Raw genomic sequence first — 27291 nt, forward strand, 5'->3', positions numbered from 1 at the left:
CCTGTCATATCTGTGGAGCTGATTGTGGGCATCGTTACTCATTAGCTTCACCATTCCATGGCCATTGTGCTCTGCTGTCCTATATGCCCGTGGGTTGTCGATGGGAGGTCTGCATCTAACACTGCGCGGTGATACTTGGTTCCTGAGGCATCCGTAGAGGAAGTAGAGTTGCTTGCAAGTAACGTTCTGTCATTTGGTGTAAATTTCCCGTTTCTGGGTCAATTCTGAGAAAACACAACAACGCTACATCGGAGGCTGCACTGAAGATGTTATGCAGCAGGGTGATGAAATGTCTGCAAACTGATGAACCAGTTCAGTGAGCGAACTAACCACAACACACATCATATAGTAATAGACCAAACCCCACTGTCACAGATTTAGAACTTCATTACAATGGGATTTTGTTTGTTTTTTTTTGACATAAACTCACTTCACAAAAGTTGTTCAACATGTGCATCAAAAAAAAAAGAGCAGCCGCTATAGCTTTTCTGCCCACTGCAGTGGACCATAGTAGTTTGATGGAGGACATGTATTACATGTTGGCCAGCACCGATTTCCAGTCCCAATTTCAAAGCTTATAAACTGCCAAAGTTATTACAAAACAGTAAATGAGGTGGGAGCAAATAACTCAATTCTAAAATGAAAACACAAAAATGCTGGAGGTCTCAGTGGGTCAGGCAGCATCCATGGAGAGAAGGAAGTTAACACTTGGAGTCTAGGTGGCTCTTCATTACAGCTGACGTCCAGGTGACTCTTCTTCATGTGACTCAAAATGTTAGCTTCCTTTCTCTCCATGGAGGCTGCCTGACCCACTGAGATTTCTGGCACTTTTGTCTTCAGTAGAGATTCTAGCATCTACTGTAATTTGCTCCAACTCAATTCTAAAGTTTTAGTTGGGTTAGTTTTCTGTATTTATCATATAATGCTATTTTATTGTGTACTTACAGCGTCAGCAAGTTAGACAAACTGCTAAAGACTCCATCAGCGATATAACTCACTCTGTTGTCACCCATGTACAAACTCTCAAGCAAATTCAAGCCTACAAAAGTAGACTCATCTAAACGAGTCATCTGATTGTAGGTCATGTCTCTAGAAAAAAATTGAAAAGGAAACTTCTACATAAGTCCATTTTAATCCAATTTGTCCATCCTATTTACAGGAATTCTTCGACCAATATGCAGTCAATAATCTGGATACAGCAATATAACATTATTCAAAACACTTATTACACGTTGTACAGATTCAAAAACAAAACCATATTTTGACATTTCAGTGCTATGTTTGGCAGATAGATAGATTCTTTATTGCAGGCATCATCATCTGCTCTGCTCCACTGCGCACTTGATAACTTCCACGTAAAATAGACAAACTAAATTACTGAGAATGCAGAAGAAGCAGAAGAGATGGAGCAGGAACCCCTGGTGTTTCCTTATTTAAATGTGACATCCTAAATAAAAAGCAATTCATTGTAGCTTAGGCTTGTCCGTGTTCTACACGTGAAATGACAGAGGACGCTATTGGAATTATGATAATCTATTTACAGAGGTATGAACAAATTTTGTTAGAACTAAGCACAGATTACTTCTGCATCACAATTAACCAACCAATTTTATCCACCAACATTTGAAAATACTTTCAATCCACAACATTAAATAACTAATGTGCATACACACTGTAGCATGAAGACTGAGTGATGCTCCAGGATTTTGAGAGCTTGGCTATTATGTCCTTTGCTGTGGATTCAGTTGTAGAGTACTAGGATCAATATCTTCTTACAACATAGCATCTTGGAAACAGTATAATGCCCCAAGGAGCTTCAATGGGGCAATTACTGCATAAAATTTGACTTTAAGCCTAGTAAGCAGTTATTAGAACAGGTAACTAAACTGTTAAAGAGGAAGGTTTGGAGTAATGTCTGGAAAAGAAAAGACAGGTGGAAAGGTACAGGGTTTTAGGTAGGGAATTAAAAGGCTCATGGTTCAGGCAGTGAATGGCATGCCCACTAATGGTGGAGTGTGACAGTAAAGATAGATGAAAGGCCAGAAATAAAGGCTAAGAGGTTTAAAAAAAGGAAAACAATCTCACAATTCAGTCAGCTTCTGGCAGAACTCCCAGGCATCTGCACTGACCCTGGTGATGGCATTCTGGCTCAGGTGGAGATGCTGCAGCAGTTTGAGGCCATATAGCCAGCCCTTAGTTACTTCAGTTAAGTTATTATGTTCCAAATCCCTAGAATGGAAAAAAAAAATGATGATTTCCATAATGGAGAAAAGAACCAGGTAGAGCAGGAGAAACACAACAGGTCAGGCAGCATCAGAGTAGGATAGTTGACATTTCAGGGCTGACGAAGGGCGTAAACCTGAAACATTGACTTTCCTACTCCTCCGATGCTGTGTTCCTCCAGCTCGACACTGTATTGACTCCGACTCCATGATCTGCAGTTCATGCTATCTCGGAGTGAAAAGAAATAGATGCATTGTTTCAGAGTAACCACATCATTATTCTTAGCAGAATAAATGGTTAGCAAATCCAAAACTGATCAGATTCAAACAAAAGCTTTTTGCTCAATAGTGACTTGATAGCAAGTTTCATCAACTGCATGGTACTTTCATAACTAGCTGCAGGAAATTCAGTCCCTCCAGCCTGCTCCAACATTCAATACAACTGTGGCAGATCGCATCTCGGCCTCAACTCCACTTTCCTGCCTGCTCCGCCTAACACTTTAACCCAATACTAATTAAAAGTCTGTCCATCTCGTCAGATTTATTGAGCATCCTTGTGTCTACCACATTCTGGAATAGTGAACTGCACAGATTTGTGATCCACAGAAATAAATTCTCTCATCTGTTTTGCAACTGTCAGCTCTTAGCCTCAAACTACGACTTCTGTTCTGGATTTCCCCAGAAAGGGAAACATTCGCTCTACATTTACTTCGCCAATCCTATTTAGCATAAAACATACATCAATTAAATTTCCTTTCATTCTTATAAACTCTAGCAAGTTCAGGCCTAAACTATTCAAAATATCAGTGTAAAACAAACTTTTCATTTTCTGGGCTTAATCTAGTGAACCTTTCCTGAACTGTATCAAGTGTAATAGCACTTCCTTACATAAAAGGGACCAAAACTGCATGCAGTACTCCAGATTTCTTCAAAATTCCTTCAAAATCTATAAAATTCCTCAAAACCTTTGCTTATCTGGGGGACTGAGATGCAACCTTGCACAGTGTGCAGCTCGTTCTAATTGCACAACATGTTCTAACATGGAGATAAAATAAGATCTCATGTCCAGTTCAGCAATCTACTTTTTAGACATTTTAGATTTAAAAGAAATCAGACAACAGAAGCATTACCGTGAGCCATTTTGAACCAAGTCAAGAGATGACAAAGGCTTTCACAGAATTAGAGTTTAGAAGTTAAGGCTGTTCTAACTTTATACTCATGGTATCGGACGATCACAGTGAGTGAGTCTCCTTTTAAAGTGGAGGTTCCCTCCAACTCTTTCTTTCATTGTGGTTTAGCTCCACTGACATCCAGTTTCTCATTCTGAGAAATCACATAGCTTTAGTTTTGAGCCTTAATAGGAAATGCCAGAAGGTTATTCAACCTTGAGTCAGTGACCATCAATAACCCCTCAGAAATAAACCTTTTGAAAGCCAGCTGATTAATTCTGTTCCTCTTCGCCAAATGCTCTCAGGTCAACTACCATAACCAAGCATTCCAAGATAATAAAACGTGAGGCTGGATGAACACAGCAGGCCAAGCAGCATCTCAGAAGCACAAAAGCTGCCGTTTCGGGCCTAGACCCTTCATCAGAAAGGGGGATGGGGAGAGGGAACTGGAATAAATAGGGAGAGAGGGGGAGGCGGACCGAAGATGGAGAGTAAAGAAGATAGGTGGAGAGAGTATAGGTGGGGAGGTAGGGAGGGGATAGGTCAGTCCAGGGAAGACGGACAGGTCAAGGAGGTGGGATGAGGTTAGTAGGTAGATGGGGGTGCGGCTGGGGGTGGGAGGAAGGGATGGGTGAGAGGAAGAACCGGTTAGGGAGGCAGAGACAGGTTGGACTGGTTTTGGGATGCAGTGGGTGGAGGGGGGGGAAAAGAGCTGGGCTGGTTGTATGGTGCAGTGGGGGGAGGGGACGAACTGGGCTGGTTTAGGGATGCAGTGGGGGAAGGGGAGATTTTGAAACTGGTGAAGTCCACATTGATACCATATGGCTGCAGGGTTCCCAAGCGGAATATGAGTTGCTGTTCCTGCAACCTTCGGGTGGCATCATTGTGGCACTGCAGGAGGCCCATGATGGACATGTCATCCAGAGAATGGGAGGGGGAGTGGAAATGGTTTGCGACTGGAGGTGCAGTTGTTTGTTGCGAACTGAGCGGAGGTGTTCTGCAAAGCGGTCCCCAAGCCTCCGCTTGGTTTCCCCAATGTAGAGGAAGCCGCACCGGGTACAGTGGATGCAGTATACCACATTAAGCAGAGGTTCACCTGCACATCTGCCAATGTGGAATGTCATCTTGGGGCCTGGGATAGGGGTGAGGGAGGTGGTGTGGGGGCAAGTGTAGCATTTCCTGCGGTTGCAAGGGAAGGTGCCGGGTGTGGTGGGGTTGGAGGGCAGTGTGGAGCGAACAAGGGAACCCCGCCCACGGCCGACGCCGGCGAAACCCCGCCCACGGCCGACGGCCTCATCGCTCCGCCCACAACCTCCACAGCCAGCAACCCCAGAGAAGACAGCCACACTGAGCCCTGCCGCATCTTCACCATCCCCCCAGACCTCCCACTGACTGAGGACGAACGGTCAGTCCTTAGCAAGGGGCTCACCTTTGTCCCCCTACAACCACACATCAACGAATGCCAGTCACGGTTGGACATAGAGCAGTTTTTCCGCCGTCTTTGCCTCCATGCCTACTTCAACCGGGAACCTAACCCTCCTTCCACTGACCCCTTCACCCGCTTCCAACACAAGTCCTCCTCCTGGACACCACCCCCAGGCCTCCGACCCTCCCTTGACCTCTTCATCTCCAAGTGCCGTCGAGACATTAACCGCCTCAACCTCTCCACCCCTCTCACCCACTCCAACCTCTCCCCCGCAGAACGGGCGGCCCTCCGCTCATTCCGCTCCAACCCCAACCTCACCATCAAACCCGCAGACAAGGGTGGCGCAGTGGTAGTATGGCGTACTGACCTCTACATCGCCGAGGCCAAACGCCAACTCTCCGACACCGCCTCCTACCGCCCCCTCGATCATGACCCCACACCCGAGCACCAAACCATCATCTCCAACACCATTCACGACCTAATCACCTCAGGGGACCTCCGACCCACAGCCTCCAACCTCATTGTTCCCCAACCCCGCACAGCCCGTTTCTATCTCCTTCCCAAAATCCACAAACCTGCCTGCCCTGGTCGACCCATCGTCTCAGCCTGCTCCTGCCCCACCGAACTCATCTCCACCTATCTGGACTCCATTTTCTCCCCTTTGGTCCAGGAACTCCCCACCTACGTCCGTGACACCACCCACGCCCTCCACCTCCTCCAGGACTTCCAATTCCCTGGCCCCCAACACCTCATATTCACCATGGACGTCCAGTCCCTGTACATCTGCATTCCACATGGAGATGGCCTCAAGGCCCTCCGCTTCTTCTTGTCCCGCAGGCCCGACCAGTCCCCCTCCACCGACACTCTCATCCGCCTAGCTGAACTCGTCCTCACACTCAACAACTTCTCTTTTGACTCCTCCCACTTCCTACAGACTAAGGGGGTGGCCATGGGCACCCGCATGGGCCCCAGCTATGCCTGCCTCTTTGTAGGTTACGTGGAACAGTCCCTCTTCCGCACCTACACAGGCCCCAAACCCCACCTCTTCCTCCGGTGGATTGATGACTGTATCGGCGCCGCCTCTTACTCCCCAGAGGAGCTCGAACAGTTCATCCACTTCACCAACACCTTCCACCCCAACCTTCAGTTCACCTGGGCCATCTCCAGCACATCCCTCACCTTCCTGGACCTCTCAGTCTCCATCTCAGGCAACCACCTTGTAACTGATGTCCATTTCAAGCCCACCGACTCCCACAGCTACCTAGAATACACCTCCTCCCACCCACCCTCCTGCAAAAATTCCATCCCCTATTCCCAATTCCTCCACCGCATCTGCTCCCATGATAAGACATTCCACTCCCGCACATCCCAGATGTCCAAGTTCTTTAAGGACCGCAACTTTCCCCCCACAGTGATCGAGAACGCCCTTGACCGCGTCTCCCGTATTTCCCGCAACACATCCCTCACACCCCGCCCCCGCCACAACCGCCCTAAGAGGATCCCCCTCGTTCTCACACACCACCCTACCAACCTCCGGATACAACAAGTCATCCTCCGACACTTCCGCCATTTACAATCCGACCCCACCACCCAAGACATTTTTCCATCCTCACCCCTGTCTGCTTTCCCGAGAGACCACTCTCTCCGTGACTCCCTTGTTCGCTCCACACTGCCCTCCAACCCCACCACACCCGGCACCTTCCCCTGCAACCGCAGGAAATGCTACACTTGCCCCCACACCTCCTCCCTCACCCCTATCCCAGGCCCCAAGATGACATTCCACATTAAGCAGAGGTTCACCTGCACATCTGCCAATGTGGTATACTGCATCCACTGTACCCGGTGCGGCTTCCTCTACATTGGGGAAACCAAGCGGAGGCTTGGGGACCGCTTTGCAGAACACCTCCGCTCAGTTCGCAACAAACAACTGCACCTCCCAGTCGCAAACCATTTCCACTCCCCCTCCCATTCTCTAGATGACATGTCCATCATGGGCCTCCTGCACTGCCACAATGATGCCACCCGAAGGTTGCAGGAACAGCAACTCATTCCGCTTGGGAACCCTGCAGCCATATGGTATCAATGTGGACTTCACCAGTTTCAAAATCTCCCCTTCCCCTACTGCATCCCTAAACCAGCCCAGTTCGTCCCCTCCCCCCACTGCACCACACAACCAGCCCAGCTCTTCACCCCCCCCCCCCCTCACCCACTGCATCCCAAAACCAGTCCAACCTGTCTCTGCCTCCCTAACCGGTTCTTCCTCTCACCCATCCCTTCCTCCCACCCCAAGCCGCACCCCCAGCTACCTACTAACCTCATCCCACCTCCTTGACCTGTCCGTCTTCCCTGGACTGACCTATCCCCTCCCTACCTCCCCACCTATACTCTCTCCACCTATCTTCTTTACTCTCCATCTTCGGTCCGCCTCCCCCTCTCCCTATTTATTCCAGTTCCCTCTCCCCATCCCCCTCTCTGATGAAGGGTCTAGGCCCGAAACGTCAGCTTTTGTGCTCCTGAGATGCTGCTTGGCCTGCTGTGTTCATCCAGCCTCACATTTTATTATCTTGGAATTCTCCAGCATCTGCAGTTCCCATTATCTCATAACCAAGCATTCCGCTGGCTAAATCTGTATCACAGTCCTGATTAGTGATAGAAAGAAATGGCATAAAATCTGTAACTACTCCAGATTGTGTAGAAATGATAAGACTGTCATTATCTCACTGGAGGAAGACAAAAGATTAACTTTTTTTCTCCTCTATTACCTATTAAACCACCTCAAAAGTGTCATTTAGACAACAGCTCGGGAAAATCTAATTCCTCTAGAGTAATCAACAAGTCAAAAGGACTCACAGCTCTGTGATTTCATTCAGCCCCCAGAAGGCTCCATCCTTGAGTTCGCAGATCCCATTACACTGCAGTTTCAATGACTTCAATGAGTCGAGGCCATGAAACGTTAGACTCTCGACAATTCTGATTCGGTTGCGTTTTAGCTCCCTGTTTAAATATAAAACTCAAAGTAATCCCATGTGGTGATTAAAATTATTGAGAACAAAAAAAACAGTTAAAAAGGCCATCATACTGGCCAGTGATAAAAATGAACGTGTACTACAACATATTTGTTTTTGAGAGAAATTTCTACATATGCTAATTGCAATATGGCTTCCACATCCTTTGAATATTTTGGAGTAGAAACAAGAAAATCAGAGTAACTTTTAGCAACAAGGCATCACATCATGCCAGTACAGGCACCTCTCCCTCTGCCTTCCCCAAGGCTGGGCACGGACAAAAATCGCCATATTCAGTGAATTAAATCTTACCTACATTTTCTCCAGATAGGAGTTTCTTCTTACACATAGCTGAACTGAGACAAAAATGCCACTTGTCAAAATTTTTAAGTATATATAAGTTGTACTCACAGAGACGGGTCTGACATACGCGGTCCATGCCAAAACAGTTCATGTTGTCTTAGGCTTCATGATGCTCAGCAATAACTTCAAGAGCATTACTAATGTAGATCTACCTGTGCTAATAAACTTTTCTCATACTGTTATCATTCACGATGGGGAAGACACAGTACTGTGGTTGCAATTAATATTTCACATCTGCAGGCATTGGAGCAATTTTCAATCTCGTTACCTTCAACATAGGATAAGTAACTCTGTCAACCCAGTATTAAATTATTCTAACTCCCTATTAAGTGCGTCAAATGTAATATTTTTCTATGCTTAAAAACACAAGGAGAGAATTTTTAATCTAGTCAGTTGTCCCAGTACAACAGGAGCAGATCCAGCACAAGATAACACTTCCTTTGCACAGTTGTACAAATGACAGAAAGCAGCACTAAAAGTCCATTCACTGAATACCCACCAACAGAATCTCAACTAAAATTTGAAGTGCTAAGTGTAGCTTTTAAAAGTTACATGGTAAACTCATGGCAAATTGGTGAAGATCCATCTTGTACTCAGGCAGAGGAAAATATTACAGCTACTGAACATTTGAACCTTAATTACAGAATACTGAAACACTTTACAGGCGAGGCAGTAGCCGTACAGTGACAGAATTACTATCAGGGCGATGTCCTTAAGTTAGAACATAATCGACCCAAAGAGTTCATGTGTACTCTCTCGCCAAAGATACTAGGTGTCTTGTTAAACTCTTCAGTGTTTTCATTTTACATCACAATTGGTCCTGCTAGCCACTAATTCAACTTGCATTCAAGCAACTCAGAACAAACCTCAGGCTTTTGTCTTTTGACGATCTAGCCTCTATCCCCTTTAAAAGCTGTTACGTAAGAAGTAATGTTTTTAATAAAAAAATATACATCTGGACTCTGAACTATGAATGCAACAAAACCACTCACAGGTATTGAAGCTGAGGCAAGCGGAAGCTCTTTGGTTGAATGACAGTAATTTTATTCCTGTTCAGTTTCAGGACGAGCAAGGTGTTGGACAAATTATCAAAACAGCCCGGTTCTAGGACGGTAATTCGATTATTGTTCAAATGTCTGAAAGTAAGATGTACATTCGTGTTACCAGGAGTATTTTTGGCAAGTCAAATACTCAATCTCTATTTCAAAATACGAAACCTCCTACTGGGTTAAGTCTGCATCTGTAGCCATAACATTTTACTTTTTGAACTGAACAGACAAAGTAGTCAATTTTCATTAAGAATTGGATCACTGGAACTAGTGCTGTCACAGGACAGATATTTCATTACTTTCGGTTCCTGGTTAAGATCTTTTCCCCCCCCTTTTTGAATATATTCATCTGCTGACTGAATGGCATAGTCAGGCAACATAATGTGCTTTCACTGATGGACTATTGCGCTGAATCCAGCCTGAACTGACAGGAAAATGCCCACTCTCTCATTAGTAAATTCCATTTGTGAAATTAGTCAGGGACAGCATTTAATCTTGCTTTTTGTGAGCTGCAGCTACTAATCCAGCAAAAATGAACAATCACACTCGAGAGGCAGCCACAAGGATTACTGCAGCAGGAAATTAATATATAACAAGTGATACATGACTTAAACAGGGTTAAACTATCATATTTCACTCAGCAAATATGGCACAATGTTCTACTGCTGCTTGTATTTACCTTAATAAGGGGGAAAAAAAGAATCTACTTAAAGCACAGGCACTGCTGCCTTGATTCAGAACGCAGTGGTCTATTTGCCAGACATGCCCAATAAAGAAAAACAGACTGCTTCTTGCAGTGCATTGAACATCTTTTCCCACGTTTGCCAAGGCTCAATAAAAAAGTCTGCAACCACTAGGGATGTTGCTTAGCACAACCACAAAAAAAAAGCATTTCCTTCGATCAAAATCTCTAATTAAAATTGATGCTACTATAAACAAACATCTCAATCTCAAACACAAGTGTAAAAGCTGTTCTATTGTACTAAACTTCACTGGGTCTGGTCAAGGCATTGTAAATGTTCCCGAATGGATTTCACAATGCAAACATGTTGGTCTTCCTTTGTGAAATCGATAATAATGAATTTAAAAAGCAGCAACTTGTGCATTCAAGTCCCAAGTGCCACCTGCATCAAGGCTGCAATTCTCAATATTAAAAGTTCAGACAGGTTTCAACCTGTCTCGCATTATACTTAACTCTAAGACAGCCAGATGCCTGGCAAGCACAAAATTCCTTCACCATGCTCAAAGGCTTTTAAAAAAAAAAATCAAGCTACTCAAATTCAAAACATGGAGAGACTCCATCTGCCTACTATGGATGGCAAACATTTTCTGTAAAGAAACACACCACAATAACAAAAAACTTGAAATTCCACGCTCAGGTCACCACAACTAAGCATCTATAACTGCAAGTAGAGGATGCTGCCGGAAACTTATCAGTTAAATTGACAAATTATTAACACAAGGCTTACAGCTTCCAACCACTTGTCCAGCAAGGGCCACCAGACCTATTTTTATCTGTGATCAGAGATAATGGGAACTGCAGATGCTGGAGAATCCAAGATAACAAAGTGTGGGGCTGGATGAACACAACAGGCCAAGCAGCATCTCAGGAGCACAAAAGCTGACGTTTTGGGCCTAGACCCTTCATCAGAAACCACTTTTATCTGTGTTGGGTAGAAAGACTTCTAACTGCTGGTGATAAGTATAGCGTCCAGAATCAATTCAACTAACTAAGCACATGTTGTGAATTCCTCAGGACTTGAATTTTATATCAGGATATTACACAGAAAAATCTACACTGTCAGTTTATCAAATAGTCTTGTGCTGGGTTTATCGTACAAAAATGATGCGCTATAGAATATGCCCAGTCAGAAACTTCTGGAGTGGAGAACGTTTAAGGCCTAACCTATTAAGCATATTCATACATCAGAAAATACCACTAGAAAAGAAAATCCCAGTGCCTCTTAGAGCTCTTGCTGCAATTGCTATCCGTTGACTGGAAAGACACATAATAGAACGTGCACCAGACTCCATGGAGCCCATTACAATGGAGTGAATTGAAGAAAATCCACAGGACAAAGCACAAAGTTTTACACTTCAGTTTAGAATTGAAATGGTACTTGCATCCAATTCAACAAGCGCTATTTAATCCACCTCTATGAATCAGATTATTTTTCTGTCTTCAAGTCTATTAAATGTTTAAAAAGAAATCAACTACAAAATAATTAAAATTAATTCAAATATCCTTTGTAATATTCAGCTCAAGTTATTCTCATTGGTGTTCACGTTATTCTGGATGTATTGATGGTTATTTAAAAGTATTGCTTCAAAAAAAAAATCCACTAGACTGGTAAGCACAACTTACAGACAAGGTTAATTCTGAAACATGTTTAAATTAATGGCTATAATGCTCTGTGGTAAGCAAAGATTAAAATGAATTATATTAGAAAGAAAAGCAAACTTAAGGCAAAATAATTGATTTTGACATTTAAGACGTTTGACACAGGATCACAATAATTATTTGCAGATTGATTAGCAGGGCACTGGTGTACAGAACAAACACTGGCTATACTGCAAATTCCACATAACTTTTAATGCAACATTAGGATTTAAATTCTGAAATGCTGAACAGATTGTGGATGAGAATCCTGAAATACCTACAAGCTGATATTCTAAGAATTAGATTCAAACTCAACAAGTTGAATGCTGTACAATGAAGATGTTTATTGTTACCATAGGGAATGTTTAAAAAAAAACTATGATGGCAGAATTTCCTCTGAAATGGAATGCATAAATGGAACCTCCTCTCTCCAGAATTCCATACCTTTTCCCGTATTGCTCTGCAACAAAACACTGATGTAGTTACAACATGGGATTCGATTATAGGAGCTGAATTATCAGCCAGCCAATGCTCTTCTCCCACAAAATAAATGAATCAATTTTTTTGTTTTTTTAAATACAAACTCTACACATTTGTGTCTCTGAACCGATAAACAACAAATTTCAATACTGATTAATGAAGTAACATCCCTAAGAAATGGCAAAGTTTTGCTAGAGAACACAAAGCAGTCCCACGTGGACACTATATTCTGGTTCACAGCTAGCACCTCTCTTTAGGTTATAACCTATCACCCATGTTGCCACGCTCTACCTCCCCATGTTTCCTAAACTGAACTGTTCAAGTTCATTACACTCAAAGCTGTGGAGCACCAACATGAACAAAAGCAGTGTAGATCTCTGCTACTCACAGGTTTTTCAATTGCATTATAGGGAACGAAGAGGTTTTGATTTCTGAAATTAAATTTGAGCTCAGGTCCAAGGTCTCCAAAGCACTGTACGGCAGAAGGTCCTCAGCAATTATCTCAGTTAGCTGATTGTGTGTTCTGCAAAAGTAAACATAATACCGGAAAAGTCACTTCAACTTTCCTACTAACAATTCTGCTATACCACAAATAATCACAAGCATTCTTCCAAAGATAAACCTTATAAACATTACTGCCTGGATTTTCACTATTTTTTCTCCACAGTGAGATTATACAACCTGCCATTGAAAACCTTAAGGAAAGGGGTGTTTGGCATCTGACATCATTTTTAAAGCAACTGCATAAGTTGAATGCACTAACATCCTTTTGATAACAGCTGCAACTCCAAAAATATATTTAGAAGAACATTTTACAAATGCAGTAATAGTATGTAAAATAGGTCAACCAAAGAAAAAAGTTTCCCTCCGCAGATGCTGACAGACCTGCTGAGCTTTTACAGCAGCTCCTCTATTTCCCGCTCCACTCAATCTCATATGTTTTAATAAGATCATCCTTTATTCCTTAAGAGTTTAGAGAAACAAAGGCTTAACTTACTTAGTCAGTCATTCTTGATATTGTTGAGAAGTTGGGTAGAGTACTTGTAGATTGGGAGGTGGTGAGTTGGAATTTGGTGTTTGTAAAATGTAGGGGGCTGAAGCATTGCGTGGTCACTTTAAAAGGTCATGTGCTTTTTCTGTGCTTAGAGATTTAAGACGGATGCCTGTGAGCAGTAGCTTGAGAGTTTGTAAGTATACAGAGTGCCTGAATTGAAACATTTGTATTAAAAGGCCGTACAGTTAGAAGGCCAAGCAGCAGTTTACAACAAGCTTTTAAATTTAAGATTTTAAATTAAGTCAATTTGAATCAGGCACTTAGACATCAAAAACCAGTTAAACTTAAATATGATGGTTTTGACAACAGAGGACCGATCTTATTGTAAGAAATTGTTAAAGATATAAAAAGGGGGCAAGTTGGACAAAACTAACTTCCATCTACCAGATTGCTAACAACCCTCAGCTCTCAAAACAGAATCGCTGACTCTCACAGCCTCCTCTATGTCTTTCAGAAAGCACCATCGAAATAACAAAGATACCCACGGCACAACTAGTTAATATTCCCGACAGAAGAATCGACAGAGAAGGCACAGAACATTCCAGAAGACACAAACTGGCTGATATTTTGAGGGATTAAATTTTTTTTTAATATAAGTGGGACTTGTATTAATTAGAACAGCATACCATTCGAATCTTGCTTTATTCAGGGATAGTTAGTAGTTAGAAGGGATGTTTTTGGTTCATTAATAGTTTAGATAATTTGTTCATTGTTAGAGTTAGATAAATAAATTGTTACTTGTTGATTTTAAAGTGTCAGGAACTTATTTTATTTAACCACTAAAGTTGCTGAAAAGCAGATTACACCACTTTTGACACTCTTTTTACAGATTAGAGGGTGAGGTGCTCCTCTTTGGGAGTTTCAAAGATAGTCCTCGGGGCAGGGGTCAACCTCTGCTTTATAACAATATAACAACCAAATTCTTCAGCCCAGGAACCAGGCTAACAAATCTCTTTTGAACTGTCTCCAATGCCAGTATAATAAAACAGATACCCATCAATCTTGAAACATTGACAACTTTTCTCTCTACAGATGCAGCCAAACCTACTGAGTTTCCCCAGCACTTTGTTTTCATCTCCGTAACTAATATCTTTTTTTAAATTCAGAGGCCAAAACTATACATACATCATTCTGCAGGAACGGACACACCAACTCCTGGTACAGTTATAAGACGACTTCCCTATTTTTAAACTGCAACCCCTAGCACCAGGACTAGAATTTAATTGTGGAATATTTCAATCAGTGCCTCCAACAAAGGTTTAGATTTATTTTTAAAATTCATTCATGGAACATGGACATTACTGGCTGATCAGCATTTACTTCCTGTTCCTAACTGCCTTCTACGTGGTGGCAGTGAGCTGCCTTTTGAAAACACTGCAGTCCACGTATCGTAGGTTGACTCACAATGCCCTTCAGGGAATTCCAGGATTTTGACCAAATGACAACGAAGGGACAGCAGTACATTTCCCAGTCAGGATGATGAGAGGCTTGGAGGGGGAAACTTGCAGGTGGTTATGTTCCCATGTATTGTCTGCCTTCCTGCTTCTAGATGGAAGTGGTGTGGGTTTGTCGGTAGGTGCTAAGGATCTTGATTGAATTTCCACAGTGCATCTTTTAGATAGTACGCACTGCTGCTACCGAGTGTCAGTGGAGGGAGGAATGGATGTGGTGCCAATCAAGGGGGCTGCTCTGTCTTCAAAGGTGTCAGGATGCTGGAGTGTTGTTGGAGCTGCACTCACTCAGTTTGTATAGGATAGGGATTTAAAAAAGAGTGACTCTCTCTTTTGACTGTATATAAGACAAGTGCAAATTTTTCTTTAGACTTTTTATTATTTTGTGTAATAAACTTATGTTCTTTTGGTAAAATTGAACATTGCCATTTTAACATTCAATCTCACGAAATACATACAGTTACTGACCACTATGGTAACTAAATTTAAAAATCTTATGGTCTATCAAGCCAGTTTTCACATTGGGATCTTAATTAAATTAAGAACAGCTGCAATCATTACACTTCGTCAGGAAGACACAAAAAAAAAATCACTGATTTTCAAAACTACCCAATTAAAATGCACAATGCCAAGGGAACTGTAGAGTTTGGGATGCATTAAACTGGCTCTCACATCAAGATTAGCTTAATACCAGCAGAAACTAACAGAGAACTCAACTTGGGTTTTATCCAATATGAAATGAAATTGCAAATTAGCACTAATTTAGCAGTATTTTTGCTACCCAAGAAAGAGAGAGCACATTATGGCTGTTGTGGTAAAATATGCTCAGGGTTAGGGCTGCTGAGGCTTATAGATGAGCTGTAATAGAATGAGGTATGTTCCTCACATACTTGTTCCATAACTGACTTGGGAATGCTAGTAACCAAAAGACATAGGAACCATTCAATTTTTAAGTGCCAACATTCATCACCTTAAAGCAGTCATAAACAATTGCAAAGCACAAGTGGTGAAGCTAAAAGTGTTTTAGTTATTTATTACCAAATGACAACATGGGATTTTTACAACAGTCACAATTTCATTCGAAAACACTGACTACAGATTTTCCCCACAGCATTTAAAATATTGTGATCCCACAACAGTTTTGGCAAGCTCTCCCCAAAGTGGCAAAATGTGTCACAGCATATTCCCTTAAGAATAACAAAGCAGGTTTCAGAATTAAGCCTAATATTTTACTTACAGTGACAGGACGGTAATGTTGGCTGCTACTGCCCCCAGTGTTGGGATTGTAGAGAGTAGATTATAGTTGATATTCCTTGAAGAGCACAAACGATTAAATCAGTTGGAAAACTTCTGATGTATAATGTTCAATTCTTTGAGGTAATTGACAGAATTTATTTCTTAATTGACTACTTACACTTCCAGAAGTGTGTGAAGGCCCTCGAATACAGAGTCTTTTGTGGAAACCAGTCGATTGTGACTCAAATCTCTGCAATAAGAAAGAATTCTAAAATCAATGCTGAAGTCTCGTAAGACTTTCCCGGTCTTTAACAAGGAGAGGAGAATTGAACACTGGTCTTAATGCAGACTAACTCTGTATTGCTCTTATCCTAATTCCTGTATGCATTATCTGGGTCCATGCTGACCTACATCTGCTCACCACAGTTCTATAAATCATATTTGTATCCCTTCATGGTTTTGTCGTCCTAATCTCAAACCTGCTGCTCTGCTACCAGCCCTTTATTCTCTCTAAAATATACTGCCTATCACTTTTCACTTCAAGACTATGCTTAAAATTCACCTCTTTCATCATAGGGGCTCAGGACCAAATTTTTTTTTGGATTACACTCCTATGAAGCACTTTGGGATATATCATTAACAGCTTATGCAAACACAAATTCTTATCCTAAAATGATAAAAGAGCCAGAATTTCTAAAATCAGAGCATGCACACTGTAAAAGAAAAGTGAAGTAGCCACCAATATAATCTTCATCAGAATGAAAAGAAAACTAAAGCATAGAAAAAGTTAATCACCCCAATAACACATTAAGTTCCCCAATTTTGTTATAGGAACGTGCTCTTTGCCAACAGTAATCATCCGGCAATAATCTTTCTACAACAGAGCATTGTTTTAGGACAGGTAAGTACCATAAAATGTATACTAGATCACTTTTGAACAAAGCCACAAATACTTAAAACAACAAGAGTCCAAAACTAAAACAAAATTATACATTATTGTTTAAATGTAGTGGGGAAAATTGAAATTTCAATATTGAGTCTTATTTTTCATAAAATCGCTCAACTAGTACTATTCATTTTCTATTTCCATAATTCCAGCACATGGAACCCATGTCATGATGTTTTTGCACAGATCACCAGGACTGCTCAAATACATGCACAGGTGCACTCTTTGCAAATTGTCAGTATATCAGAGCATATCATTTTCTGTAAAGTGAAGTGTCCACTGTTGGCAAATTGTTAAAATGAGCTATCCATCAGCGATTGCTAAATGCCTTGTTCATTTACTGAAAGGTCAGATGCACTGAAGACTCCAGAAGTCTGCATTCTTTGCCTGTACTTCTTACTGGAGAGGGGACAGCCGGCTCCTGGCGCTGACAGCTCGACTGCAATATTCAAGTTCAAGTCTATCATAATCTTAACAGGACCGTAAAGCAAGATGGATAACTGAGCCAATGCTGTATGAGATCACCAATGTCTGCTGCTCACAGTCAAAATCTGCACACAGCTGTTGACAGACTGAACATGTGTGAACAATGTCTCTATTAAAACATAGTCTGGAGTTTGCCCACAGTCTCCGTTCACGTTTCACTTAAGAAAATGCTCATCTGTACAACAACAATATCACTCCACACTTTGATGGAAACAGAAGGATCATTAAACCTGGATTTTTTTCACTTTCATTAACCATTTCAGCACTGTCGTCTACTGTGAAAGCTCAGCCTCCCTCAAAGGTTCAAGATGCTCAAACTGAGTTTGGTTTTCTCCTATTTCATGCTTGTATCTTTAATTAACTATTCTTGACAGAGGAGATTGAGAGGCGGGGGTCCTTCTTGTATATGACGTTGGTCCTGCACTGGTGATATACAAGATTGTCTGCAGACACTGTGAACAGGAAAGAAATTAACAACAAGGGTACACAAACATCAACTGGCTACAAAAAATAAAGACCAATACTCACTCATCTCTATCCACATGGATAAAGAGAACCACCAATTCGATTGGGACAACAGCAAGATCCTTGGACAAGTAAAGCAGAGACAAGCACGGGAATTCCTAGAAGCCTGGTACTTCACGAAGAAAGCCATGAACAAACAGAGCCCGACCCCATATACACACAACTGTGAAGAAAAACCAGAAGTGAGGTAATCCAGCTCACCAGACTCCAGAGTTTAAATAACAGGCGGCAAAACACATCAGCGCTTCATCGGAGACTACACTGATGATGTTACCCAGCAGGGTAACAAAATATTTGTGAAACAACGAAACAGCTTGGCGAGCCAACCAACTACAACATCCACAACTGAACTACAAATCTACTGTAAAACCTTAGATTTCTGAGAGAGCCAGTGAGTTTCTCTTCAGAAGGCAGTTTGCTGTCACACCGATTTTCAAACAACCTCCTCTTTTATACCCTTGATGACCTATTAGTACCAAACTTATTGTATGAAATTAAGTTGTCAAAGCCATCAGATTTAAATTTAATTGGGTTTTGGTATCTACGGCTTAGTTTAAGTGAATTGGTTAATTTCAAAAACCTGTTATCTTGGTAAAACTGCTGCTTTGCTGGCTAACAGTGTTGCCTTTTGATACAATGCTCCAATTTCAAGTACTCTCTGTGCATCTGCTGCTGCCTACAGACCTTTCATTAAAAATTTCCAAACCTTAAAAAAATCTTTTAAAAGGGATCACACACTCTTCCTCCCTGCCATTTCACAAAAATCAAACACTACCCAATTTTGCAAAGCAGCAAAAGGACTTAGACAGACTAGGGTCATGGGTAAACAATGCAGGCAAGTATGACATTATACAATTTGACAGCAAGCACACAGGTGTAGTCTATTTTCTAATCGGAGAAAACCTATGGAAATCTGAAGCATAAAGAATCAAACAGAAACCTGAACTATGACTCCTAAGATGAACATGTAGGTTCAATTAGGAAAGTAAATGCAACGTTAGCATTCATTTCAAGAGAGCTAGAATTCAACAACAGAAATGTACTGCTGAAACTGTATAAGGCTCTGGAAAATTGAGAACAGTTTTCAGGCCCATATCTAAGGAAAGATGTGCTGGTCTAGAGGGGTTCCAGAGGAGGTTTACAAGACTGATCCCAGGACTGAAGGGCTCATTGTATGAGCAGTGGTTGAGGTCTTTGAGTCTGTACTCGTTAGAGTTTAGAAGGATGAGGGGGAATTTTCATTTGATTTGACTTGATTTTACATGTATTCAAGTACAACAGTACAGTGAGAAGTGTACAATGTTGCCACAAAAGGTACACGTACCTAGATAATGAATCTTAAGAACAAGATAGAAAGAAAGAACAAAGTTAAAAGCTAAACATTGCAGTAGTTATAGTATAGCGTAAGAGATACGAATTAAGGTTAAAAGTTACATATTGCAGACTTTCTTTGTTTTAAGTAGAAAATTCAAACATTACACAGTCTTGATAAAGTGCTTTGCAATAGTGGGACAGATCTTTAAGGAATCACTGTGAAAGTCCACGCTGGGCTGAGAGACCGCCACATACCACTGAAAGGTCACCATGCCAGGCCAAGAGACGGCCACACCGGGCCGAAAGTTATAAACTTACAGAATACAGAGGGGCTTGGACAGACTGGACATGGAGAAGATGTTTCCACGAGAGATCAGGACCCGAAGGCACAGCCTCAGAGTGAAGGGAAGACCATTTAGAACAGAGATGAGGAGAAATTTCTTCAGCCACAAGGTGGTGAATCTCACTGCTACAGAGGGCTGTGGAGGCCAAGATACAAGTGTCATTAAGTGGGATGTAGATAGGTTCTCAATTAGTAAGAGGATCAAGGATTATGGGGAGAAGGCAGGAGAACAGAGTTAAGAAACCTATCAGTCATGTCTGAATGGTGGAGCAGACTCAGTGGGTTGAATGGCCTAATTCTGCTCCTGTGTGTTATGGTCTAAAAATAGATGCGCCTCTGAAATACCCTAAAAGCCAAATTAGTTCGATAGCAAGTAGGGATGGCCCACAAATGCTGGTCTTGCCAGTTATACCCACATCCCATACAAGCAAAAACCTTTGATAGTGCAGCACTTCTGCAATACTGCACTGAAGCCTATATAATGTATGTTTTTTTGCAGCTTGAGCAAGCAACCTTTTGACTCTGATGTGACAGCTACAACTGGGCCTCGGCTGTATTCTTGTAACAGGCTTTGACCAATGGCTGAAAAACTGATAGAAAGCCCTTAAAGTCTCCAGGATTTTCATGCCTCAACTCTTAAATGAAACTTTATACGACATAGAGAGAACATAGAACATAGAACAGTACTGCACAGAACAGGCCCTTCAGCCCACAATGTTGTGCCGACCATTGATCCTCATGTATGCACCCTCAAATTTCTGTGACCATATACATGTCCAGCAGTCTCTTAAATGACCCCAATGACCTTGCTTCCACAACTGCTGCTGGCAACGCATTCCATGCTCTCACAACTCTCTGCGTAAAGAACCTGCCTCTGACATCCCCTCTATACTTTCCACATACCAGCTTAAAACTATGACCCCTCGTGCTAGCCATTTCTGCCCTGGGACCTGATTATTTTATATGTTTCAATTAAGTCACCCCTCAACCTTCTTCTCTCTAATGAAGACAGCCTCAAGTCCATTCCTCGTAAGACCTTCCCTCCATACCAGGCAACATCCTAGTAAATCTCCTCTGCACCCTTTCCAAAGCTTCCACATCCTTCTTATAATGCGGTGACCAGAACTGTATACAATACTCCAAGTGCGGCCGCACCAGAGTTTTGTACAGCTTCACCATAACCTCTCGGTTCCGGAACTCGATCCCTCTATTAATCAAAGCTAAAACACTGTATGCCTTCTTAACAGCCCTTATGTTACAATATGAGGAATTAATTATTCCAAAGCATCAGATCACTGTTCACAATAAACTACTGAAAAAATGCTTGTGGTAATCCAGTGAGTCAAGCCTCCACTTCAATTTTTGATATCACATTATTTCACAATCTGTAGGTCCAGTCATGACTTATGGCTTGAAGCCCATGTAGTATGAGGATTTGCTCAGCTGCTAGAACCACTGAAAAATACAAGCTACTGATGACAGTTTAAGCTCCTTTATTGAACAGAGATAAAACGAATAGTTTCACACATATAACTAATGCTACAGTCTAAATTTAAACAAAACCTATTTAAAAAATGCTCGTTATAAGAGCAACAGAAGCAGAACACTTCTTGATGAACTCATTTTAAAAAGTAGGCTCAAAATATGCACGAACTGATTCATAATGTTCAAATACAGCATAACGGTTTAAAAAGGGGCTCAAGGTTGAGGAATTGCGCTTCCTAACCATTACTGCAAGCAGGGATTTAACAGCAGACATGAGAGTAATTTCTTTAGGACCTTCAGGAATCAAGAATTCTTTACACCAGAGATTAAACAGGTTAGACAAGGTCAGTGATCGAGCAAGAACATACTGTACAGCAGTACTAATGGCCGACAAAATCCTTTCCTGCTTTTGCATTCTTGTATTTTCATATATTCCACATTATAAATGGAACACACACCGGAAATGTAACATAACTGCTGATACACAAATAAATCAGAGACTTAATCAGATTTGAGCACATCAGGGAGGGGCTGCAAACTAGCCCCAGGTTTTAATAATAGTGATATTCTGAACATACATGCCAACCCTTGCATCCTTGTGTGTTGGGAATATACAAAGCCTTTGTGTGGAGAGTATTTTGTTCTGAAGCTAGTCTAACTTGAATCTAGGATTATTCCAGATATAAAATTAGGAAATAGCACCTTGCCCATTTAAACATCATTCATTGTTCTGAAAACATGTGACAACATTTGGACAAGCATATGGACGTACATGGAATAGCGTAGGTTAGATGGGCTTGAGATCGGTATGACAGGTCGGCACAACATCGAGGGCCGAAGGGCCTGTACTGTGCTGTAATGTTCTATGTTCTAAGTATAGTATATAATTATTTGAGTGGTTATATTAATTGAATAGAGGAATGCTTTGAATTCGAAACAAGTGGCTGCAGAACCAATAGTTCCACGTACATAACTGCAGTCATAAATTATTCACACCTCTGATATTACACATGGCACAGGTGCTGATAATGTAGCCTTTTAGTGCCATCAATGTCTGAATTATTCAGATACTGGAAGCACAGAAAGTGTCTGGGAAACACAAGCTTACTGATTCTAAGCTTTAAAAGAGCTGTCATGTCCAGGGCTCCAACTTTCAGGTGAGGATTGATTCCTTTTTAAAAAGAAAACTGCCTCTTCTCGCCAATTTTTAATACAATTGTTTCAAAGAATAATTCGCAAAATTGTTAATGTACACATTTTAAAACTGCCTAAGTTGCAAGTTGCAGTAATTTTAACCTGCACATTTCTTTTCCACGCGTTTTGAAATGTCAACTGAGATATGGCCACTGGTGACAAAACAACCAGCAATTATCCCTAGTTTCTCTTCAGGTAGCTGTGGGCTGCTTTCTTTAATCACTGCAGATCATGTAATGGTGAAGTAGCCCTGTAACGCTGTTAGATACGGAAATACAGCATTTAATTTGCTGCAGCACTTAGGGGCATTCTTTTGGGTGCCAAAAGCCAATGCTCTAACATTGCCTTCTGCCATCTCTCCCACCAACCATTCTTTGCAGGCCTTCCTTCAAAACCTAAACTTTTATTAAGCTTTCAGTTACCCTCCTCAGCATTCCTTCTAAGTATCAGTATTCACTTTTCTCAGTTGCACCAGACAGTTTACTTTTTCTAATTAAGTTTGATTGCACAATATCACACAATAAAGATTTTAAACAAAGCAAAGTAGATGCAGAAAATCTGAAATAGAAACTCACTTTTCCAACACACTGCTTTGGAATCATTTCTTTCTTTGTCTCTTAACATCTGAGCAGGTTATTTTTGGAATTATCCAGTCTGCATCCTTTTATTATCTATGATGATATTTTAATTAAACCTTCTCCCACTCTCACTTTAACTGAAAGGGTGTGATTTCACACGCATGCTGAGCGACCCCAGCTTTTGTGATCTATCACCTCCCTCGACCAACCCCAGTCCCTAAATTGGGGGCACCAGTACTAGAAACTTAGAAACTTCCTTCAAGTGAACACTGGGAATGCAAACTTTGGTCTCCAGCCACAAATTGAATCTCTCCATGTAAGGCTGAATGACAATTTCGGTGTCATGTTTGACCCCAAAATTCCAATCACATACCCAGAGCAGTACAACATCAGTCTATCTTCAAAACTTTGCCCGAGTCTGCCCCCACTGAACCTGTAAGCTCCTTAAAGACTCATCTATGCAATTGGTACCTCTCCACGAAAGTTTTTCAACACACTCCCAATGTTCTACTCTTCAAACTCAAGATTATCCAAAATCCACTGCACTGCTCCAACTCTCATCAAGTCCCATCATCCCTCACCCTTGTACTTGCTGACAATGCCTTCATTTTAAAATCTTCATTCTCATTTTCAAAATCCTGACAACATGCCCGTCTATATCTATGCAATCTTCTCAAGCTCTACATCCGAGATACTTGGATTCCTCTCTTTCTGAGAACTTGTGCATTCTCCTTTTGCGTTTAGCTGTCTAGGCCCTAAGCTTTGGATTCCTCCTTATACCCCTCTGCCTCCATTTCTCCTTTAAGACACTCCTCAAAATCACTTTTTTGTCATCAATTGTACAATCCCCTTAAGAGACTTATAATCAAGTCTTGTTTGCTAATATTCCTATGTGCTGCCTTGATGTGAAAAGCGGTATATATTTTATCTCAATTCCGAAATGAAGACAGTGTCTAAAAAATGTGCAGCAAATGAACTTATACTTCCCAAAATTTCTGTTTTTCTTACACTTAGCTTGAATCTATGACCCCTGGTTTTTGAACTCTTTGTCAAGGGAAACAGATTTGTTGACTCTATCTCTCTATCTTTCAATTCTGTACCTTCATCATCTTTCAGCCTTCACCATAACAAGGAATGCAACCCCAACCTCACCTTGTAGTTACAATTCTCTAGCTTTGGCAAAGTTCTAGTAAATCTTCTCTGCACTCTCTCAAGAGCAACCGCATCATTCCTGGAACGTAGCGATCAGAGCTGAACACAGCATTCCAGTTGTGGTCTGTCCGCTGCCTTATTCTGTTTCATCATTATATCCCTACTTTTACATTCTATACCTCTGCCAACAGAGGATAGCATTCCATCTGCCTTCTTTACAACCTTATCTACATGTACTGTTAAATTTAGGGGCCTGTACATTTGCACGTTAAGATTTTGCGCTTCATCTACTCCTCTCAGTATATTCCCATTTACTGTGTACAGGTAATTCTTCTACAATGTGATAGAAGTGTTCTTGTGTGACCTTGCACCATAAAAAATCATGTTACAGAGAAATCGCCATATCTGTACAGCAGAAAGCTCCCATTATCCAAAAAGCACCCCTATTTATCATTCGTGATACAGCCAATTTGCGTTAATGAAACGTACATTATAGCAGAAATACCTGTACTCCCTTTCACTGTGACTTCCATAAAAGCATGACCTCATACCTATCAAAGCTCAACTCCATCTGACACTTTCTTGCCCACTCCGTCAACTCTTCAATATCAATTTGGACCTTACAGATATCCTCTACGTTATCCACTACATAGTCAATTTTTGTGTCATCTGCAAATTTCCCAATTGTGCCCCATCCCCTTCCATTCAAGTCCAAGTTGTTAAGTGTATAAAACAAACAGCAGGGATGTCACCCCAAGCCCTGGAGAACACCACCTGAGCTTTCTGTTTACAAGGGCAGCTATCGACTATTACCCTTTGTTTCATGTTACTAAGCCAACTCTGGATCCAATTTAACACATTTCCATGTACCACACGGGATTTTACTTTTTTGACTTGCTACTTGGGATCTTGTCAAATGTCTTATTAAAATCCACGCTGACAACATCCACTGCACTACCCTCATTGAATTATTTGAGGAAGTGACAAGGAGGATCAGATTTGTAAGACATTACCTTCCCTCAACAAAGCCATGCTGAATATCCCTAACTAGCCCTTTCTAAGTGACAGCTTATCCACGCTCTCAGGATTGGTTCTAACAATTTGCCTACCACCAAAGACAGACTAAATGGCCTATATTTGGTTGGTGTTTTCTTTGTACTCCTTTTAAACAAAATACAGTAGATTATTAACATAAATATGTAATTCATACTTTGAAATCATTTGTAATGATTTGCAATTTATGACAGAATTGGATCATGCAGTTCATATCCACACACAATAAGGTTAAACCATTAGAATGCTTAAAATTAGACTGTAAAATAAATTGGTAATTAAGCCATAAAGACCAGAAGATCCCAGATTTGATCGTCTTTCTGTTCTGAAAGAGAAACCTCAGCCATCTCAGATCCACTGAAGTAGTTAGGATGGGATTAAAAAACATTGCTACTCATTGGATTATTCTTCAGTACAGTATTTAAAAATCTAAGTATGCATCTGCTGCTGTTTCAAGCTTTTACGCTTCCCTGGGCCCCATCTTTTGTTTACTTATTGCCCTGTTACTAATCTCATTTTTGTCACGTAATCAATCCTCGCCTCCACTCTATCGCAGATCTTTCCTCATTTTTTTTTAAAACTAATGTTATGTTCTGATGCCAGTTACTGCCAGACTGGTATTTTCAGTATTTTCTGCTTTTATTACTCCTCCTGATTTCTATCTACTGGCCCTTGCTAGAAATTATACTCATGGGAGTCAGGGGAAATAGAATCAGGTTTAGATATGATGCAATTATACGATTTGTACAAACTCACCAGATGAAACAACTAATGGAAACCTATCAGAGAACTGCTCCAGCCTATGAAGAAAATCACAAGTCAGCACCTTCCTTTCAGGAATACAATTTAAAGGAGGTAAGAGTGACAGTGCATTTGAATTGTGTTATCTGAAAGGGAAGTTAACTTTGCACATGGAATGTTGATATCAGTGGTTTTCACTCCACTCTTCTTCACCCCACGTTCCAGCCAGTGGCAGAAAATGCATGAACAAGTTCACAATTCATCATTTATTCTGTTAAAGTGGCCAGTCCAATAAACATTTAATTCTTTGCAGGGCATGTTTCCTTAGCTGTTCATCACAACACACAGGAAGGAAAAAAATTGGCAGTTATAAATCCAAATGGGATCAACTCTAGATTACTGCAGCAATCAATCAACAAACCAAAATCAAACAGGCCCAGAGAGCAACATTTCAACCAGCCTACTCTGGGGAAGTAGCAATGTAGTGATGCATGTGTATACTAAAGGAGGTTTCAATATGCTGGACCTTCAAAAGCAGTAGATAATAAAACTTTTCTTTAAAACTAGATTTTTTTTCCAGATGTGTTATTGTAGATTGCAAAGGAAAAGGAGACTGGCTTGGCAAATTTCAACTGTCTCCAATGCTTACTCCAGATCTCTAATCACTTCCTATTGACAAATGAACAACTTCCTCCAAGAAACTGACATGATTACAATTAGATTCATACAAAAAGCCCTAACAGCCACAAAATTGAATACATGCATAGTAGGGAAGTGGAAAATTAATACTATTTGGAATTCTGAATCTTTCATTCGCTAGCTGGAGGTTTTAGAATAATAATGGATGGCTTGTAATGGCATCACTCTCAAGAATGGGTCAGTGACTGAACAAAAAAAAGTGTTTTGTTACTGAAGCTATAGAAATTAATCATACCCGAGACAGTCAACATGGTGAAACAGAAGTTATTTTAGAGCAAGATTTTTTTACTTCAGTAACCAATTCATTTACTAAAGCTAGCTTAGCGAGTTGAGATATAAACAGCGTGTACCTTGCTAAATCCACGTGGATATAAGGTTGATACCACCACACACTGAAAATTGTTAATAGTAGTTAAAAGATTTGAACCGTTTTGCAATATTTCTGCATACTTTTGCACCAAACAACATTCTTGGGCAATTTTCCACAGTGTCAGGTAGATGCCAATGGATGTAGGACTGCAATGTCCTTATCAACAGCTTCTCAAGGGCATTTAGTAACAGGAATTAAATGATAACTTTGTCAGTGTGGCATGGATGAATTAATCAAATCTCTATAATGTTTTCTCCTTCAAGCACTGGCAAAGCTATCTGAATGCAGTTTGAAGAAACAAGGTCAAGCAATGAGAATTGCAGTGTTTCAAAATGCTGGATAAGTAATTCTAATTATGTTAGGCACAGAGCAGAAAAAAAGAGAGAAAATAACACTGGGAATCAAAATCAGATCGTTCCAATTGAAAAACGGTCAACAGAGACACAATGAAACAAACATCTACTGCTGTATTGCATTCTCAATCAGCCTGCCACTATTGAAATAGTCAGTGATATCTGTTATTTTGTTGAATGTGTAGAAATTTTTACGCTACTTTATGTATTTGCTTTT

The 27291-nt window shown here is 41.1% G+C and overlaps 1 protein-coding gene across 2 annotated transcripts in view; it reads right to left on the reverse strand.

Annotated features, from left to right (window-relative positions):
- Positions 1-27291, reverse strand: part of lrig2 (leucine-rich repeats and immunoglobulin-like domains 2) — a 77251-nt gene that overhangs the window by 34850 nt on the left and 15110 nt on the right. For both annotated transcript variants that reach the window (XM_048553063.2, XM_048553061.2), the window contains exons 2-8: positions 16014-16085; positions 15837-15911; positions 12483-12617; positions 9178-9321; positions 7668-7811; positions 2086-2229; positions 946-1089 (exon numbers count right to left, since the gene is read on the reverse strand). In XM_048553063.2, coding sequence (XP_048409020.1) covers positions 946-1089; positions 2086-2229; positions 7668-7811; positions 9178-9321; positions 12483-12617; positions 15837-15911; positions 16014-16085 — 858 coding nt within the window. The remainder of the gene's footprint in view (positions 1-945; positions 1090-2085; positions 2230-7667; positions 7812-9177; positions 9322-12482; positions 12618-15836; positions 15912-16013; positions 16086-27291) is intronic.

Source organism: Stegostoma tigrinum, chromosome 21, assembly GCF_030684315.1.
Source record: "Stegostoma tigrinum isolate sSteTig4 chromosome 21, sSteTig4.hap1, whole genome shotgun sequence".
NCBI lineage: Eukaryota > Metazoa > Chordata > Chondrichthyes > Orectolobiformes > Stegostomatidae > Stegostoma > Stegostoma tigrinum.